The following is a 19,075-nucleotide window of genomic DNA, read 5'->3' as shown; positions in this document are numbered from 1 at the left end:
AGAGCTGGTCAGCATTAACCATGGCTGACCTAGTTAATCTGCACATCCTTGGGAGTTAAAGGGCAATTTAGCATGACCAATCCACCTAACCTGCACAGGGTTGGACTGTGGGAGGAAACTGGACCACACGGAGGAAACCCAAGGAGAATGGGTGCGAACTCTGCACAGACAGTGACCCGAGGCTGGAATTGAACCCGGGCCCCTGGCACTATGAGGCAGCAGTGCTAACCACTGTGCTACCATGCCACCCTCATATCTCAGGTGCCACAGCTCAGCTCAGCTGAATGGAAAGAGGTGAGAGACGACTTATTAATTTACATTATCTTCAGATTGTCCCACTTGCCACTGATGGTCCACTTTGTTTCCACGGTGATTGGAGAATTGTAATAAAATAGCACCTGAAGAATTTCTGAGGCAGTTCCCTAATTTCTGAATAACCACCAAGAAGATATTAAATTACTGCCAGGAAAGATGCAGGGAAAGGTTTCAGTGATCCAGGAAGAATATGGAACTTTTGATAGAGGCTTGATTTGATTTTACTTTAATTTATCATTGTCACATGTATAGGGATACAGTATTGTTTCCAGTGAGGCAAACAGACAAAGCATACTGTTCATAGAGTACATAGTGGAGAAAGAAAGGAGAGGGTGCAGAATATGGATAGAGTCATAGCTGGGGTGCAGAGGAGGATCAACTTAATATACAGTAGGTCCATTCAGAAGTCTGACGGCAGCAGGGAAAAGGCTATTCTTGAGTCGGTTGGTACAGAATTTCAGACTTTTTGTCTTTTTCTTGACGGAAGAAGGTAGGAGAAATATGTCCGCACTGTGTGGGGTCCTTGATTATGCTGGCTGCTTTTCCAAGGCAGCAGGAAGTGCAGATAGAGTCAATGGGTGGAATTTTACAAGACTGATACTAAGAATCCTGCTGCGGTGAAAATGGGAGAGTTCCTTATCCATTTGATGTGTGAGTTTTCACACCTAATCTTATGCACTTAGTCATTGAAAATACGGGATAGACTGTTTCTAGCTGCTGCAGACAGTGGCTGGGCTTAATTCACCAGGTTAAAGTCCAATAGGTTGGACTTTAACCTGGTGTTGTGAGACTTCTTACTGTGCTTACCCACCTTCAACAATAGCATCTCCACATCTTAATTCACCAGCCAGCCTGTACGATGCATGTGTGAAACTCAGATGCTGCATGTGTGCAATTAACAGAGAGAGAGAGAGAGAGAGAGAGAGCTGTCAGGCTCCTGCTGCTGTAGACAGCCTGAACTAACACACCCCACTCCTGCAATCTTGGGGGCCCACAGCTGATCGTGAGCCACTTGGCACACGGACATCTAGCCCCTGCCTCCCAGACCGATCATGTCCCCCTCCCCCAATACAATCCTATTGCAGATGGAGGCGGCCCCAATTCTGCTGCTGAGTGGCTGTGTGCCCCTTCCCCCCCGATCAGGATACCCCTTCATACCCTGACCCCTTCGTGCCCTGCCCCCTTCAGGCCTGCCCTCATAAGCCCCACTCCCTTAGCCTCCACCCCATAGGCTCTGCCCATCAGGCAGTGCCAAGGCGCTTGCTGGGCATTGCCCAGGTGCTAGGCTGGCAGTGCTAAAGTGCCAGGCTGGCACTGCCCAAGAGGCACCGCCACTTGCCCTCAGTCTCTTTGGGCGGCCTCAATGGCCTCCAGATCTACCAGTGAGGCCAACATGACTGTTCCACATTCATGGGGAAGTGTTTTCCTCGGCGGAGAGAACCTGTCCCGACGAGGTGATAAAGGCATGAGAGCTCAGGTAATTGAACATCAGATGCAAATCTTCATTTCAATAAATTACACAAATTATTCAGCCTCTCGCCCATTTCCGGCGGAAGGTTAAGTGTGCTGGAAATCCGACACTCATAAAATCGCAAGAGCCGAGAAATTGGGCCGATCCTGATTTCTCATCTCTCGTGCAATTTTACCAGATTGCCCCGTCCATCGATGAGCGGGGCAAACTAGTAAAATTCTGCCCAATGGATAGGGGCTGGCTTGTGTGGTGGACGGGGAGTGCGAGGTGTGAGACTTTAGGGATAATTGTGCATCTGAAGAGTTTGACGGACTGCTGTGACATTTAAATTCATTTATCGATGTGATTTTTGTTCCACTGAAGTCTCCTGCGGGCAACATAATCTTATTCAGTGTGAATACCTGTTGTGTAAATGAAAAACAGAAATAAAAGATACTGGCATTAATCTATAAAGTAGGGGTTGCATTTTATCATAGAATCCCTACAATACCATTCGGCCCATTGAGTCGAAAACAATCCCACCCAGGCCCTATTCCCGTAACCCCACATATTTACCCTACTATCCCCTGGCAGTAGGGTAATTTAGCATGGCCAGTTAACCTAGCCCGCACATCTTTAGACTATGGGAGGAAACCGGAGCACTGGGAGGAAACCCACGCAGGCACAGGGAGAACATGCAAACTCCACAGAGACAGTGACCCAAGATTGGAATTGAACCTGGGTCCTTGGCACTGCGAGGCAGCAGTGCTAATCACTGTGCCAACATGGTACAGTGGTTAGCACTGCTGCCTCACAGTGCCCCTGATAGTGCTCAGGAGGTATTTGACATTGAAATTGGACCCGCAGTGGAAAAAAGTCTCTCATTGATTCATTTTTCACTTGGAAAGGAACGTGGGTGAAGACTTCCTTTGTGCGCTACATATAACAAAACACATCTATAATTTAACATTAGCTTGTACACAGAGAAAATCTTCCTATCAATAAATTAAAATATTAAACATGGCTTGAAAGAAATCTTTGTTATCAAATTTTAAACAACATAGATTCTCCTTGGGATATTAAAGTATATAATACAGCATGTTTTTTATTTATTCATTCATTGGACATGGGCATTGCTGGCTGGCTAGTATTTATCGCCCATCCCTAGTTGACCGAGGATGGTTGAGAGTCAACTACATTGGTGTGGGTCTGGAGTCACATGTAGGCCAGACTGGGTAAGGACAGCAGATTTCCTTCTCTAAAGGATATTAGTGAACCAGACGGGTTTTTATGACAATCAACAATGGTTTCATGGTCATCAGTAGATTCTTAGTTCCAGATTTTGTTTTTATTGAATTCAAATTCCATCATCTGCCATGGTGGGATTTGAACACAGGTTCCCCCGAATATTAGCCAAGTTGCTGGATTAATAGTCTACTGATAATACCACTAAGCCATCGCTCCCCTACGTAAGTGAAACTAAGATCAGTGAATGTTAAAACTGATCTGTTAGTTAATTAGATCCATTCAGTCTATTGCCTCAATAAAGGGGTGGAACAATGGCACAATGGTGAGTGATTCTGCCTCAGAGCACCAGGTACCTGAGTTTGATTCCAGCCTTGGGAGACTATAGAGTTTGCACATTCTCCCCATGTCTGCATGGGTTTCCTCCCACAGTCCAAAGATGTTCAGGTTAGGTTGACAGGTTGTGCTAAAATTGCTTTTTTAGCATTGGGGGAGGCGGTTATTCGGGTATATATATGAAGTTATGGGAATAGGATTGTTGTCAGTACCGGCTCAATGGGCTGAGTAGCCTCCTTCTGCACTATAGGATTCTATGAAAAAGAAATACGTTTTCTGAAATATAGCTGTAGAGAGGATGGTGAGTGGGACCTCTGCATCCCAAATTCCAACTTTGGAGCAGGATTGGTTGCTGGGCCCTGCTAAGTGTGAGTCTTTCCCCGTGGGGCCGTGGGTCCCCACCAGTTGAGATCTTTGACCCGGGAGGACATTGAGCTGGGGAATTGTTAAGCCCTGGGGGCCACCTCGGGACAAAAAACTTCCTCGGGAGGCTAGGGACGTAGCCTGAGGTCTGAGCGCGGACAGAAGGAGGAGTGGGCAGAGCCGGGAGCCTCTTGGAGAGAGAAGGAGAGATAGAGTGGGTCAGCAACAAGGAGAAGTTCCAAACTGGTGAGTCACAGAGGCAAGGTCTCTCAGATGGAGTAGACTGAACAGATGGAGTAGACTGAAGCTTCTATTTGTGGCAGCGGAGTGAGATGCTGGAGGCATATATTTAAATATTTAAACAATTGTTTTTCAGACTGACCAAAAAGTTCTGATGGATGCAAAGCATTGGCACCAGATTTGAAAGAAAACCTTGGAGTTGGCTTCTCCGCATTGCTTTGCGTACAGTTATCATTAATTTGTCACACATCCAACCAGCCCAGAACAGTGGTAGTAGCCAGTCATTGCGAGTTAGCTATTCATGTCGTTGTGTACACTGCGCCTAATGATGTCAAAGGCTCAGGCTAACTGCTGAGTGATACATTAGTGCACAAACAGTGCGATGGAGGAGGGCCTGAATAATGGACAAACTAGACAGTCAAACAGTGGGAGCTGTCCGTAAGCCCAGGTACCACATCTAATTCTTTCAGTCCATTTAATTAATGGGTCCAGTCGTTGACAGATTAGTTGGTGGGATGATAAGAAAGGCAACTTTGATAAATGACTGATATTTGTGACAGCTGGATTTCATTGTTTTAAATATCTTGTATATGGTTCAGTGCGTAAGGCTGTGTTACACACTTAATCAAAGATGAGATAACTGAAAGCTCTGGTAAAGTCTGTTTGCACCCACATTTACAGGGTTACAATTAGCCTCCAAACGATGAGGTGTTCAAGGTGATGAGGGGCATGGACAGGGTGGATGGGGAGCAGCTGTTCCCCTTCATTGAAGGGTCAGTTATGAGGGGACACAAGTTAAAAGTGAGGGGTGGGAGGCTTTGGGGGGATTTGAGGAAAATCTTTTTTACTCAGAGGGTGGTGACAGTCTGGAATGCGCAGCTTGGGGGATGGTGGAGGTGGGATGCCTCACATCCTTTAAAGAGTACCTGGATGAGTACTAAGGTTGATTACAGCACTCCCTGCCCTGGTGAAATTCACTCGACACAGGATAAGAATCAGAGTTGGGGGTGATGAGAAATTAGGATCAAATGCAGCCATTCTTTGGGTGCTGTAAGTGCCCTTAAAGACCCAAAAGAGCGTCCGTGGCACATGCATGCTTGTGGGGCACATTGTAATGGACGTCACATTGGTGAGGGATCAGGGTCTGAATGGGCACCCAGTGAATGGGCAGCACAGTGGCACAGTGTTTGGCTCTGCTGCCTCACAGCCTTAGTGTGCAAGACTTGTGATGGACAAATTAATCAGACAACATTCCTGCTCTAGATATTTCTGGGTGGGTTCCCAATAGTCCCATCTGCACCCCATCCCCGTCTAAACTTTTATGCCCACCCTTGCCCCGATTGAGGTCCATTTGTGGGCAATTAATGGTTGCTTCCCATCCTAGCCTCAATCTTGAGGTTGGCAGAAGAGATTCAGACACAAGGGTGAGGCCTGGCAGATGATTGTTCAGGGCTTGGGTGGGATGAGTGGCATCCCCCCAAAATTCTGCCCACCCTACACCCCCTGGGGCTCTCCTTCCCCAACTGCACTTCAAATCATAACCTCCCCGCCCCTTTCCCCCCGCCCCAGGGACTGTCCTCCCTCCCTGCCACAAGACATCAGACTCACCCGTGTCTTGTGGCCTTGGGCGCTTGTGGGCCACTTGTAATCCCAACTGTGGCCACCGCTCCCGGTGGCGCTGCTGGGTCTGAGCTGCCAGCCAATCAGATTGGCCAGCTGCCCTCTGAGATGGGGCTTCTTCCAGCCAATTAGGGTGTTAAGTGGCTGTGGGGCAGCTGTGATTGGTGGGAATGTAGTCGTCAGCAAAATTCTGTCCAACATTTCATGACCATTCACCAAATTTGGATTTTATATTCTGACAAGAGTCATCGACCCAAAATCTTGTTTTTCTTTCTCTCTCCCCGCAGATGCTGCTCGTTGTGCTGGGTTCCAGCGTTTTCTGTCTTTATTCCTATTCCAGGAGCACTGTGGAAGCAGAAGGGAATAATCTCCCTGTGATTTAGAACACCTTCACCTGCGCAGTGATACCTTACCCACCCCCTGTGTATCAGGGCAGCATACATTACATACACGTGATACATCATATAACAAAGCCCACATCGCTCCAGCTTGCACAAGAAACTGCAGTTCCAAGTTGTACTGTGCAATGTTCACTTATACCATAGAACCCTACAGTGCAGAAGGAGGCCATTTGGCCCATCGAGTCAGCACCGACCACAATCCCACCAGACCTAATCCCCATAACCCCATGTATTTATGCTAGCTAGTCCCCCTGACATAAGGGGCAATTTAGCCTGGCCAATCCACCTAACCTGCACATCTTTGGACCGTAGGAGGAAGCCGGACCATCCAGAGGAAAAACACATAGACACGGGGGGAATGTGCAAACTCCACATAGACAGTCACCCCAGGCTGGAATTGAACCCCGGTCCCTGATGCTGTGAGGCAGCAGAGCTAACCACTGTGTCACCATGCTGCCCAGAAAGAACGTTAATCATAGTGGTATAAGTGCTTGGATAAGTGCTTCAAACGATAAAGAGTTCCACACTAAAGAAAAGGCATTCAATTAGTCTTTGGAACTTATGACATTTAATTATCTTTGTTGACCGGGAGGGCTCTGGGAGAATTGTTGCATAATTTACACAGAACATATAGCACAGAAAGAGGCCATTTGGTCAAACTTGCCCGTGCCAGTGTGTTTATACTCCAGTACAAGCCTCCCCCCATCTTTCTCTATCCAATTTGATCAACATAACTTTCCATTTCTTTCTCCCTCATGGGTTCATCCAGCTTCTTCTTAAATGCACCATTGAATGTTATAGCTAATCTGCTGGTTAAATGTAGGTCAGTGGAGTGTCCATTGGATCTTTCTGGCCATCATTTGTGATTATTTTTGGTTAAGTGCTTCTGGATGGTTTAATTCGCAGAAGGCACTATACAAATGCAGAATATTTTTGTTGTGTGTGAGAATTGGGATTTTGCAATGTTCAATGTTTTTAATAACAGTTGGATAAGTGTGCACACTCTCAAGATTCTGACCAAAATGCTATTACTTCATTATTTAAGTCTCCGCTGAAAAATATCAATGGTTTGCAATCTCAGCTGTAAATTGGATATGAATAAATTCCTCCAGGCTTCCTTAGCTCCTTTATTAATTCAATTCCATCTCATTTCAATCTCACCACTATTAGCTCCTCCACTGAGCATTGCGCTCGAAGAACCGTAAAGTGTAACAATAGTATTAGCTTTGATTAATAGGCAACCTTTGTGGTTAGACATTCATTTGACAAGTTACAACAATGGGTTTGTACGTGTTATTCTAAAACATGGTTTGTCAATTTAAATAAAAGTAAATTACTGCGGATGCTGGAATCTGAAACCAAAAGAGAAAATGCTGGAAATTCTCAGCAGGTCTGACAGCATTATAAGGAGAGAAAAGAGCTGATGTTTCGAGTCCAGATGATCCTTTGTCAAAGCTAAGAGCCATAGAAAGTAGGGAGATATTTAAACTGCAGGGGGAGGGAATGAGAGATTTGTCACAGCCACAAAAACAAGGGGAAAGGCTGCTAATCGCAGCCCCTAGAGAGAATGAAAGGTGTGAATGGCCAAACAGCAGAGAAGCTAAAATCAGAGGGTAAACTGTGACAGAGGAAGATATGTGGGGGGGTAGGGGAGAAAGGTGGGAGACAGGTACAATTGAGAAAAAGGGGGGTGGGGAAGCAAAGGGGGAGAAAAGCTAAAAAAAGGAGGGATAAAATAGGGGGAAAGGGTGGGGGGGGGAAGAAAAATAAAGACAATAAAGAAATGAAAGGTAAAGAATAGTTAAAAATTAATTGAAATGAGAACAAAGGGCAGGGGTGGGACAGAACTAATCATCTGAAGTTGTTGAATTTGACATTGGGACTGGAAGGCTATAATTAGCTGATCTCATGATTAGGTTGACACAAAGTCAATTGTGATGTGAAGATGCCGGCGTTGGACTGCGGTAGACACAGTTAGAAGTCTCACAACATCAGGTTGAAGTCCACTGATGAAGGAACCGCGCTCCAAAAGCTCGTGCTACCAAATAGATCTGTTGGGCTTTAACCTGGCATTGTGAGACTTCTTAAAGGGTCAACTAGGCTTTGACAAAGGGACACCTGGACTTGAAACATCAGCTCTTTTCTCTCCTTACAGATGCTGCCAGACCTGCAGAGATTTTCCAGCATTTTCTCTCCTGGTTGTTGATTTAAAGATCTCTCTCATTCTTTTTGTAATGCCTTCAACCTCAAGGTAGGTCACCGTCCCAAATGTGCACGTGGATTAGCATGGGAACAGAAGGGGCGTAGGGCCCTCACTGTTTGCAGAATGACTGGATAACCTCCTTCACTGTGGTACGAAACCGTTTGCTGACAAAGCAATACAGGAAGAAGTTGACCGCTGTACTCATCAATGCCAACATGTTGGCCAAATCCAGCATCAGGTGAACCTTCCAGCTCTTGTTCACTGATGAGACATACAGGTGGTATATAACAACAATGGTGCGAGGTGCCCACAGGATAACAAAGACAGTGGTAACTGCCAGGAGGATGGCTGTGGTCTTTCCGGAACGAATTGTCAGCGCTTTCTTCTTTTTGAGTTTGTAAATAATCAGTGAGTTGACTATCAAAAACACGGTGCATGGGATAAAGTATATGATGAAACAGTGCGTCCATATTAGCACCTGGTCCAGCACGGTGGGCGGGTTACTGACTCGCCAAAGGTCAGACCACCAGTAAAATGGGACGCCCGTGATTAAAGAGGATATAAAGACGGTTGCTATTATTTTATGAGTGCGTTCAGGGTATGACACCATGCGATATTTCAATGGGTGGCAAAGAGCGTAATAACGGTCAATTGTCATCGGTACTGTAATCCAGATGGAGGCATGATTGGCCGCAAACTCCAGGACACTAACCGTGTGCACCATCGTAGCAGGAATCTTGCGGTGAAGAATGGCCGTCTCCAATATGAATCCAACAAATACGATGAAAAACTGAGTGAGGATGTCTGAAGCTGAGAGGGCTAAGAGATAGCAGTAGGAGGATTTCTGTGTCTTGATGGCTAGATGTGAGAGGACAATTACATTCAGGATATTTACTGAAAAGAGAAAAAGAGCTAGTTAGCAAACTATTTTATCTCAGCAGTTACATTCTGTGTTGCAACAATGGTGACAGATGATGCAATAGAATTGTTATGTGGCCAAGACTGTCACTAATTTTTACAGATGCACCACAGAAAGCATTCTTTCCGGATATATCACAGCTTGGAATGGTTTCTGCTCTGTCCAAGACTACAAGGAACTACAAAGGATTGTGAATGTAGCCCAATCCATCATGCAAACCAACCTCCAACATCCATTGACTCCGTCTAAACTCCCCACTGCCCCAGAAAAGCAGCTAGCATAATTAAGGACCCCACGCACCCCAGACGTTCTCTCTTCCACCTTCTTCCATCAGGAAAAGATACAAAAACCAGACTTTTGAATGAGCCTACCCTGTATTAAGTTGACGTTTCCCTCCACCCTAGGGAAACACTTACATTTTGTAACACTATATTCTGCACCTCTCTTTCCCTTCTCACCTGTGTACTATGAACGATATGTTTTGTCCACATAGTGCACAAGAAACAATACTTTTCACTCTATCTCAATACATGCGACAATAATAAATCAAATCAAATCAAATTATATTATTTTGAGACATGAGTTAAAGAGACATGGGGGCAACTACACAATATTCTTCGGAGGAATAAAGAGAGTAGCAGCAAGACACAACGATCTCCCTCTAAAGAGTTGGTGCAAAGAATTCCAAATTGTAATCGATTCAATTGGATCAGTTATCAGTCAGGTATTGATCAACAAGGGAGTCAAAGGTTATGAGGGGCTGGCAGTAAGGACAGGAAAGTGGATCTGAGGTCAGAATCAGATCAGCAATGATCTCATCGAATGGCGGAGCAGGTTCGAGGGGCTGAATGGCCTATTCCTGCTCTAATTCCTGTGTTCAATTCTATCCTAATCTAATAGTGCTTTTGGCAACAGCAAATTGCTCTCATTGCCGAAACTACCGCCACTGCCATTGAAAGCCACACTCACAGGCTGTTCCACTTTCGTCCTGCGCTGAAGCTGCTTTGCAACTTCACCGCCTCTAATATATTTTTCTTCCCTTTGCGGTCACCTTTTGCCCCTTTTAGTGTTCGCTCTCCGTAATTTACGCCCTGCACCAATATCTTTCCAGTCATCTATTACAGCGGCTGTGCTGAGGTGTGCAATTAATCCAGTCAGTGAGTGTCAGCAAGCAGCTGATAAATGTTTTCACGCTGGATATGCTCTGAAAGCCCCGTTAACAATATCAGGCTGAGGATTCATTCTACTTCTCGAAGCTCAGCTGCTTGAGCGAGTTACCAGCTCGGGAATAATTAACGCACAGTTAATGTCTTGCTGTTACAGCTTTAAGTACAAGAATTCTCATCATTGCAAAACAGGTCCAAAGGAAGCATTGGGAGAAAGGAGATGACTTTACCTTCTTCAAAATGCTGCAAGCTGTTATAATTCATATCTGTTACCTGAATCTCATTTGGCGCAACATTTTGTGATATTTGCTGAAAGTTTACGACAGTATTCATGACGTACACAAAACAGGAATGCAAACACTCAGTCCAAAAATGTGCAGGTTAGACTGATTGGCCATGCTAAATTGTCCTTTAGTTTCGGAGAGATTTGATTTGATTTATTACTGTCATATGTATTAGTTTACAGTGTAAAGTATTGCTTCTTGCGCATTATACAGACAAAGTATACTATTCATAGAGAAGGAAAGGAGAGAATGTAGTGTTACAGTCATAGCTAAAGTGGAGAGAAAGATCAACTTCATGTCAGGTTCAAAAGTCTGACAGCAGCAGGGAAGAAGCTGTTCTTGAGTCGGTTGATACGTGACCTCAGACTTTTGTATCCTCTTCCCGACGGAAGGAGGTGGAAGAGGGGATGTTCGGGATGTTCGGGGAGCTTAATTGTGCTGGCTGCTTTTCTGAGGAAGCAGGAAGTGTAGACCAGGGTAAATATGTGGTGTTACGGCCCAGGGTGGGATTGTTGTTGATGCAGGCTCAATGGGCTGGCCTCCTTCTGCACTGTATGATTTTATGAACGGTTTATCCCAATAATTTGTTTCTTCTGCAGATGAATATCATTCCCAATTTCCCTTCACTTTATCCACAAAGGGGCTTTCCTCAGGAATGATTGTTGATCCTCAGCGATATTGAGCAGATCACCAATCTCACTTCTCCACTATTAATTCCTGCCCTCTTCCTCCAACCCCACCTTGGGTGGTCTTAGGAATAGCACCATGGGGATATCACCATTAGACTGATGTTATTCTAAGTAATGGTGTCAATGAGACTTTATGCTAAGTGTTCGTTTGCTGGGCTTTGTGTAAATATTCGTGTAAATTACATAAATATTTGAAAAGGAAACATGCTATTGTGCTAGAGCAAAATCTTTCAAAGGGCTGACATTTGACACAATGGGCTGAGTGGCCTCCTTCTGATGATTGAGTGGAATTTATGGTTCTTGGCAAACCAGGATTTAATTGATGATATCAATCCAGGTGGCTTGCCAGCTACTTAAGAAATTTTAAAGCAATGTTCTGTCAGACGTGTTGTGATTAATTGCACTAACTATAACACATTTATCAAATTGTTATAAATTTCAGACACTCAATTCTCCTTTTTTTTCCGAAGAGGAAATTACAGCCAGGAGAGATTGTCACTTCAGCTGGAGAATGAGACCGCTCGGGTCAAAGCAAAACCCCGAAAAATAGGACTCCTTATTGGATGGTATACTTGGCAGGTCTGCCCCCTAGTGGACTTATGGTAAATCAATGAACAAGCAAAGGTCGGCAACAAGGATAAAGGACATTGCACAGCATCAGCTGAAGCTTTTACACATTAGGGGTGGAATTGGTTCATGCTGGCAGGGTGAAGTGGGTTCGAAGCTAATAGGTCACCGATTTCCCACTCCCCCAGTCTTTTAGCCACTGAAATTCACCAAAACAATACTTTAATCTCTTTTAGGAGGCTTGTTTTCTGGTCTCACTGTCGCACATACTTGGTTTGAAGTTAAAACTTGTGACAATATTTCCCATGTCAATGGAATTGCAGATTGGAGAGAGATTATCCATCAGTGCATTTTATCATTTTTACTCCATTAACTTGTCAAATTTGATAACTCCACAATTCTCCAGTCTGGCTTCCTCCCCATTCATCATTTCCCTTCTCTCTCCAATGCAGTCTAGACCCAAAATTCTGGAATTAATTCCCTAAATGTCATCAGCTGATTCTCCAACTTTAACACATTCCTTTAAAGGTAAGGGGGTGTGAGGTGGGGTGGGGTGGGGTGGGGGGGGGGGGTAGGTGGTGGGGGAGGGTGTGTTGGGAGGGGGGGTGACAGGGGGCAGGGGGGGAGCAATCTTATCAAAAAAATTCAAAGTGCCCAAGAGAAAATGAGGTAAAATGTGATTCTCTTCAGTAGGGGAAGTGGGTGGAGCTTATCCATGCTGGGAAGCTGGCTGCTGTGCTCTTGGGGCAAGGTGATGCCATAGCGTGGCCTCGATTTCCATACTGGCTGAGGTCAAGTCACCACCAGCCAGCTCTCTCTCAAAGTGGGGAGCAGCTTATAGTGATCTGGGACTATGTTGGCTTTACTTTTGCTTTATATGTGCACACGTATGTATTTGCTGGAATGCAAGAAATTGTGAGCAGGCCTTAAGTGAAACACTCGTGGTTCAAAGTGTGATAGGAAATAAGAACGGCCTCATTATACAACCATTCTCAACAGGCCAGAACACAAGTAACTGATAACCTGCCAATATGAGCAATGAATCCCCTCAGGGCTGGTTTGAAGGTCAGGAATGGGATCTTATAAGAGAGTCATAAAAAAACATGGCAGATGGTTTAAGACCTGATTGGTTATGGCACTATGAATTCATAAATGGTACATAGGAACATGGGAATTAAGAGTAGAAGTAGGCAAATTTAGGCTTTTGAGCCTGTTCCATCATTCAATCAGACCATGGCTGATCTCTCCCTGATCTCAAATCCACCTCCCCACCTGTTCCCCATATCCCTTTACCTCATTTTTAAATTAGAAATATATCTATTTCCTTCCTAAAACCATCAAATGATTCAGACTCCACCACGCTATGGGGCAGTGCCTTCCACAAATTCACCACCCTCAGCGAGAAGTCGTTCCTCCATTTCTCAGTTTTAAATCTACTGCCTCTCAACCTATACCTGTGACCACTTGTTCTAGATTAGCCCGTAAGAGGAAATATTTGGGTTACATTTAGTTTATCGATCCCTTTTTAAAATTATATATCCCTCGATCAGATCCCCTTTCAACTTTCTAAACTCCAGCCCAAACTGTTCAATCTCTCCTCGTACTTCAACCTTTTCATCCTCGGAATCAATCTGGTGAACAATGTCAGAATGAGTTTTCACTCCATGATGTAAATTCTCCAAAAATCTCAAAGTTCCCTTGGATATTTAGGATTAAGGAAAGCTTTCAGAGAATGAGAAGTCTGTGCCAACATAACAAACTAGCTTCACCCCGAGAGCGGGTATAAGGTGATGCAACAAGGCCACCATTGCTACAGCCAGAAGGAGTTGACTTGGCCACTCATCTTGGCAAGAGGGGATTAAATTGATGCTGAACTGATCATTGTGGTGACAGTGCCGTCAGTCTTGTAATGTTACCGGTGTATCATGCCCACTAGGGTTCACATATCCCTAAGGGGCTGTGAACCACAACTCATTAAAAACCTGGCCCAACTCCATGAAATTTGCAGAGGAGGAGATGCCTATCTCTGCCAGGGAGCCAGCTGGAACAGGAGAATGAGCTTCTGACCCACACACCCTTTAAAGGCACTCCCAAAAATTGGACAGTCTGGGAATGGAGTCAAGAATTGGGAACTGCATGCCATTTTTAAAGGGCTCAACACATCTCGGTGCAAACCCAAACCAACACATATGTCATTGTGAGGACTTCAGCTAGACTCGAGTAATAAGTCCCTGTTGAGTCCTTCCGTGCCCGCTGGGCACCACAGGGACTGGGGTGTATTATTGACCCTTATAATCACGTTTTAATTTGATGTTTTAAGTTTCCTTTCCGCTTTGTCTTTTGTTTCGGACGGTTTCCCTTCTTTTAGGGAGCTGCCCCTTTTGAGTTGTCCCTAAGTTAGTTTGATATTGTCAACAAAAGATGTCCCTGAGAAGTCCTAATTGATGGTCCTCATGCTCCCTATTTCAAGCAGGTGTATCAGTTTCTCTACCTTCAAGAGCCAAAAGCTCCCAAGAGTGAGAGCTCTGTACGTATTATAGTTGGTGAATAAAAAAGAACTTGGTGATGGGGCTCTCGCCTCCCCGTGGAGTTATTTCTCCATGGAGTAATTACATCTGTCATTAATCTCAGTTAGAAGTGAGGCCTTACATCGGTGAACTGCAAATATAAGTCCAGTTATAGACTGAGAACAGGTAGTATCAGTATAAATGTCAAAAGCTGAAACATAATGTGACTTTTGGATCCATTATGTGTGATCCGTGCTGTGGAACACCCTTGCATTAATTCACAGTGTCAAAAACAGCTCACTGATGTAGGCCCAAATCTAATTTGATGAGTGTGATTGTCTTTGGGTTGTTCCAACAAAGCTTTTATCGATAAGTTAGCCTCAACCTGCCTCAAGCCCTGAAGAGAAACAAAGTTTTGAAAAAAGAATTGCAGCGTTCATTGTTGTACCCATTCATCAAAGGGATGAGATTTCTCCCTTGATTTATTTTATTAACTGGCTTCTTCTTTGACCTATTTCAAATGGCTGACGTTCAGCAAGCTATTGATTTGGCTTTCACCCCATGTGATGCCACTGGCTCAGTGGAACATTGCAATAAATTGGATTTACAGTATCCAAATTTAATATTCTAGTACATGTGAGTATCGGTAGTTAAGGGATGCATTAAGTTCCAGAGGTTTAAAAAGTCACCCACAAACAAACGCTGCCGATCCTTAGTGGAAGCTGGGATATCTTTGCTTATGTTTTGAAGTACTGATGTGATACTCTTAAGAATTTTGCAGGTTCATCAACAAGAATGAGCTACAAACTCTGTTAATTATAAATCCATCCCCAACAGAAAATTCCACATGCTAATCACGGTCGCGAGAAGTCGTTTTTCTTTCTGATCTCCTTTTCGATGGGGGTGCCACAGCGATTGGCACTGCTATCTCACAGTGCCAGGGACCCGGGTTCAATTCCTGGATTGGGTCACTGGCTGTGTGGAGTCTGCACATTCTCCCCATGTCTGCATGGGTTTCCCCCAGGTGCTCCAGTTTCCTCCCACAGTCTGAAAGGCATGTTGGTTGGGTGCACTGGCCACGCTAAATTCTTCCTCAGCGTACCCGAACAGGCGCCAGAGTGTGGCGACTAGGGGATTTTCACAGTAAATTCACTGAAGTGTTAATATAAGCCTACTTGTGACATTAGTAAATAAACTTAAACCTAAACATACCCCCTTTAAAACCCAACTCTTTAACCAAACTTCCCATCATACCTCCCATGTAAAAATAAAGCCATTCGGTCCCTCCAGCCTGCTGCATCATTCAAGCAGATCACGGCTGATCTCATTGCTGTCTTATTTCTATCTGCTCCTCATAATCCTTGACTCCCTCGTCAATCAAAAATTTGTCTACCTCAGTCTTGAATGTTTGTTGTTCATTTTTAAAATCTGATTTCACTTCTGTGTAGCAGCTTGGGAGATGTTTCTACATCGCAGATCCTACATAATGTTAGGAAAACAAAGGTAGTTTTAAGGGATTTATATTTGCATTGCTAAACATTAGAACTAAGGTATAGTTTTAAGTGGGTTTAATTAATGTTTCTGTGGAAAGAAGGGTAAAATCGATGATTACATTCATACCGGACAAAGGTATATGTATGTGTGGGGATTGGTTAAGTTCCACTTGTGTTACTATTGTGCTTTGAGAGGGCAATGTTGTGAAGAGTAAATGAATAAGCAATGGTTGCTTAGCAACTGGAGGTCCTTTTAAGGTACTAAAGTTTTTAAGCTTTAATTTTAGCTGCATATTTTGCAGTTGGAAATAGAACATTGGGAAGTGAACATCTCTCAACTCTGCCAGAACAAAGACTACACAAGATGAGGGAGCTGCAAAGTGGCAGGCAAAGTGGCAAGGAATCGGGAGAGAACAAATATCTGAAGATAACTGAGGTAAAGAGAATAGAGATCGAAGTATTGTTCAGAAGTATTCAAGGAAGAGTAAACAAAGTATTCTGAATTAAAGAGACAATTGCAGTAACCAGATTGAAAGTGGGAAAGCAGACCTAAGAGGTAAATCAAAAGTTTGATGCCATTTTAATAGAACCTGGAAATCAATAGATAAAGCAATTGTGTACAGATTATATAACAGTAAAGGCAAAGAAATCCTCAAGGGGAAGTGGTAAACCCCGGATACTGGATTTGCTGCCAAAAGTGTAATGGAAGCTTTGTTCAAAAGAGTCACTGGGAAAACTGCTAATGGAAAGCATTAATGTGAGAGAAGATTTTAAAGCATGTCTTTTGGGAGTGGAGTTTAGAAACTCTCATGTGATTATTATCTGGAGTGATTCACAGGATAAATCCACAAACACTAACTGAGGTTCAGAATGGAGTGTTTGTTTCATAATCCAATTTTTTTCACGTTTAATAAATGATTTTTTCTTGTTGTTGAAACTAATTAGCGATCTTATGTTCCTCCATGTTTTATTTAAAAAAGAGTAGAAGGTATAGTCTTTTCAGCCAGGGTTCCATTCGGAAATCTTCCCACCCAGTTATAACATCATCACGTAGAACAGAACATAGAATATCGAATCCCTGCAGTACAGAAGGAGGCCATTCAGCCCATCAAGCCTGCACTGACAACAATCCCATTGAGATCTTATCCCCTAGCCCCACATATTTACCCTGCTTAGTCCCCCCGACACCAAGGGTCAATTTAGCAGAGCCAATGCACCTAACCAGCGCAGCTTTGGACTGTGGGGGGAAACCGGAGCACCCGGAGGAAACCCACACCAAACACAGGGAGAAAATGCAGACTCCATACAGACAGTGACCCAAGGCTGGAATTGAACCTGTGTACGTGATGCTGTGAGGCAGCAGTGCTAACCACTGTGCCACCATGCTGATCAAATTGGATTGTAACGATAACTGCAAGCTCTTGTTACTGAGCTAATTATATTCTCTCTTTGTGATGGAGAAAATCATGTCGCTAAATTGTATTAACTTGGGCAAACTGGTATGAATGAGATTGAATTTCTTTAATGCCAGTGTAATATCATTAACCAGTTTGATGTGAAAAGATGATTCTCGCACTCACCAGGTAAACCCAGACAGAGCAGGACACTGTAGTAAATAATTGGGATGACTCCCAGAACACACGGTGATCTCTCAGAACTTGATCCTCCCAATTCCTGCCAGGGATCTGGGAATGAGCTATTGTATTCTTCAATCATGTTGTCAGGAAGTGCATTAGAATACCTGAAAAATAAAGAATATCTGTAATATCTTTCTGTTTGAGAAGTGTGAAAATGAAATTTTAACATGCATAAAATCCTTACATTACAGAAGGAGGCCATTCAGCCCTCCGAGCCTGCACCAGCAACAATCCTACCCAGGTCCTACCCCTGTAACTCCACGCGTTTACCCTGCTAATCCCCCTGACATTAAGGGGCCATTTAACATGGCCAATCAACCAGAGCACCCGACGGAAACCCACACAGACATGGGGAAAACGTACAAACTCCATACAAACAGTGACCCAAACCGGGAACTGAACCCAGATTCCTGGTGTTGTGAGGCAGCAGTACAACCATTGAGCCACCATGTCGCAGAGATTGTCAGATGGAAGGGGACTGTTATTGCACCTGAATGACTGTTGCAATCCATAAACCTGGAACCATCCAAAACTGTTGTCCCTGTACCAACATGCACCAAGTGCCATTCATCCATCACTCCTTGCCAACCTTCACTGGGGCCTGTTAAAGAAACACATTGATATCAGATCCCTTCATGGCCTCAGGTCTCCTGGAATTCCCTCTCTGAGTCTCTCTACCACTCTCTTTCCACCTATCGGACACTCCTTAAAAGCCACCTCCTTGAATAAAATTTTAAACATTTTCCCAAGTACCTTTTTATGCAGCTGGGGGCCAAATATTAGAACCATAGAAAGCATCCTTTCTGTTTGTATCACAGCTTGGTATAGCTCTTGCTCCAACCAAGACCGCAAGAAAGGGTTGTGTACATAGCCCAGTTCATCACACACACCAGCCTCCTACCCATTGGCTCCATCTACACTTCCCACTGCCTCATTAAAGCAGCTAGCATAACCAAGGACCCCATGAACCCTGCACATACTTTCTTCCACATTCTTCCATTGAGAAAAACATACAGAAGTTTGATATCACGAACCAACTGACACAAGAACTTCGCTCCTGCTGCCATCAGATTTTTGAATGGACCCACCATATATTAAGTTGATCGTAAGAGGAGTACAAACGAATGGTCTAGTTGGACCAATGAGTGGCGCAGGCTTGGAGGGCTGAAGGGCCTGTTTCCTGTGCTGTATTGTTTTTGTTCTTTGTTCTTTCTCTACATCCTAGCTATGACTATGACATTACATTTTGCACTCTTTCCTTTCCTTCTCCCCATGTCCTCTATGAACGGTATGCTTTGTCGTATAGCGTGCAAGAAACGATATCTTTCATTGTATCCCAATACATGCGACAATAATCAATCAAAATAATTAAAAATGACTCAAAAATTTTGCTCTCTAAACACTTCTGTGAAGCACCTTATGATATTTTTGGATGACAAAGGTGCTATATAAATACAAGTTGTTATAAAAACAGAGGATGCTGGAAAAATTCACCAGGTCAGAGAGCATGTGTGGAGAGAGAAACAACTTTAATGTTTTGAGTCTCTACAGCTCTGCTTTGGAGCAGTTGCTGATTGCCCGCTGCAATTAGATGGCACTTAAGAAGAAAGTTCTTCATTCTGGAGGAGGGAGCTTTGTTA

The 19,075-nt window shown here is 44.0% G+C and overlaps 1 protein-coding gene across 1 annotated transcript; it reads right to left on the bottom strand.

Moving 5' to 3' along the window:
- Window positions 1-8,282: 8,282 nt before the first annotated feature.
- On the bottom strand, window positions 8,283-17,514 carry gpr142 (G protein-coupled receptor 142). The gene is made up of 2 exons (XM_080209185.1): window positions 17,379-17,514; window positions 8,283-9,067 (listed from the first exon to the last, which is right to left on the bottom strand). The coding sequence occupies exons 1-2, from the start codon at window positions 17,512-17,514 to the stop codon at window positions 8,283-8,285; spliced, it is 921 nt and encodes a 306-aa protein (XP_080065311.1).
- Window positions 17,515-19,075: the final 1,561 nt, after the last annotated feature.

The sequence above is a fragment of the Carcharhinus amblyrhynchos genome, chromosome 21, assembly GCF_965287045.1.
Source record: "Carcharhinus amblyrhynchos chromosome 21, sCarAmb.v2.hapA, whole genome shotgun sequence".
In the NCBI taxonomy this organism is placed as follows: domain Eukaryota; kingdom Metazoa; phylum Chordata; class Chondrichthyes; order Carcharhiniformes; family Carcharhinidae; genus Carcharhinus; species Carcharhinus amblyrhynchos.
This window is presented reverse-complemented; position numbering and strand designations above follow the sequence as displayed.

What these genes read in the sequence shown, in the direction of transcription:
- gpr142 (XM_080209185.1), bottom strand. Translation starts at nt 17,514, where the DNA reads ATGATTGAAGAATACAATAGCTCATTCCCAGATCCCTGGCAGGAATTG. An exon ending in GCTCTGTCTGGGTTTACCTG is followed by an intron (nt 9,068 to 17,378) that starts GTGAGTGCGAGA and finishes TTCTCTTTTCAG; the next exon opens with TAAATATCCTGAATGTAATT.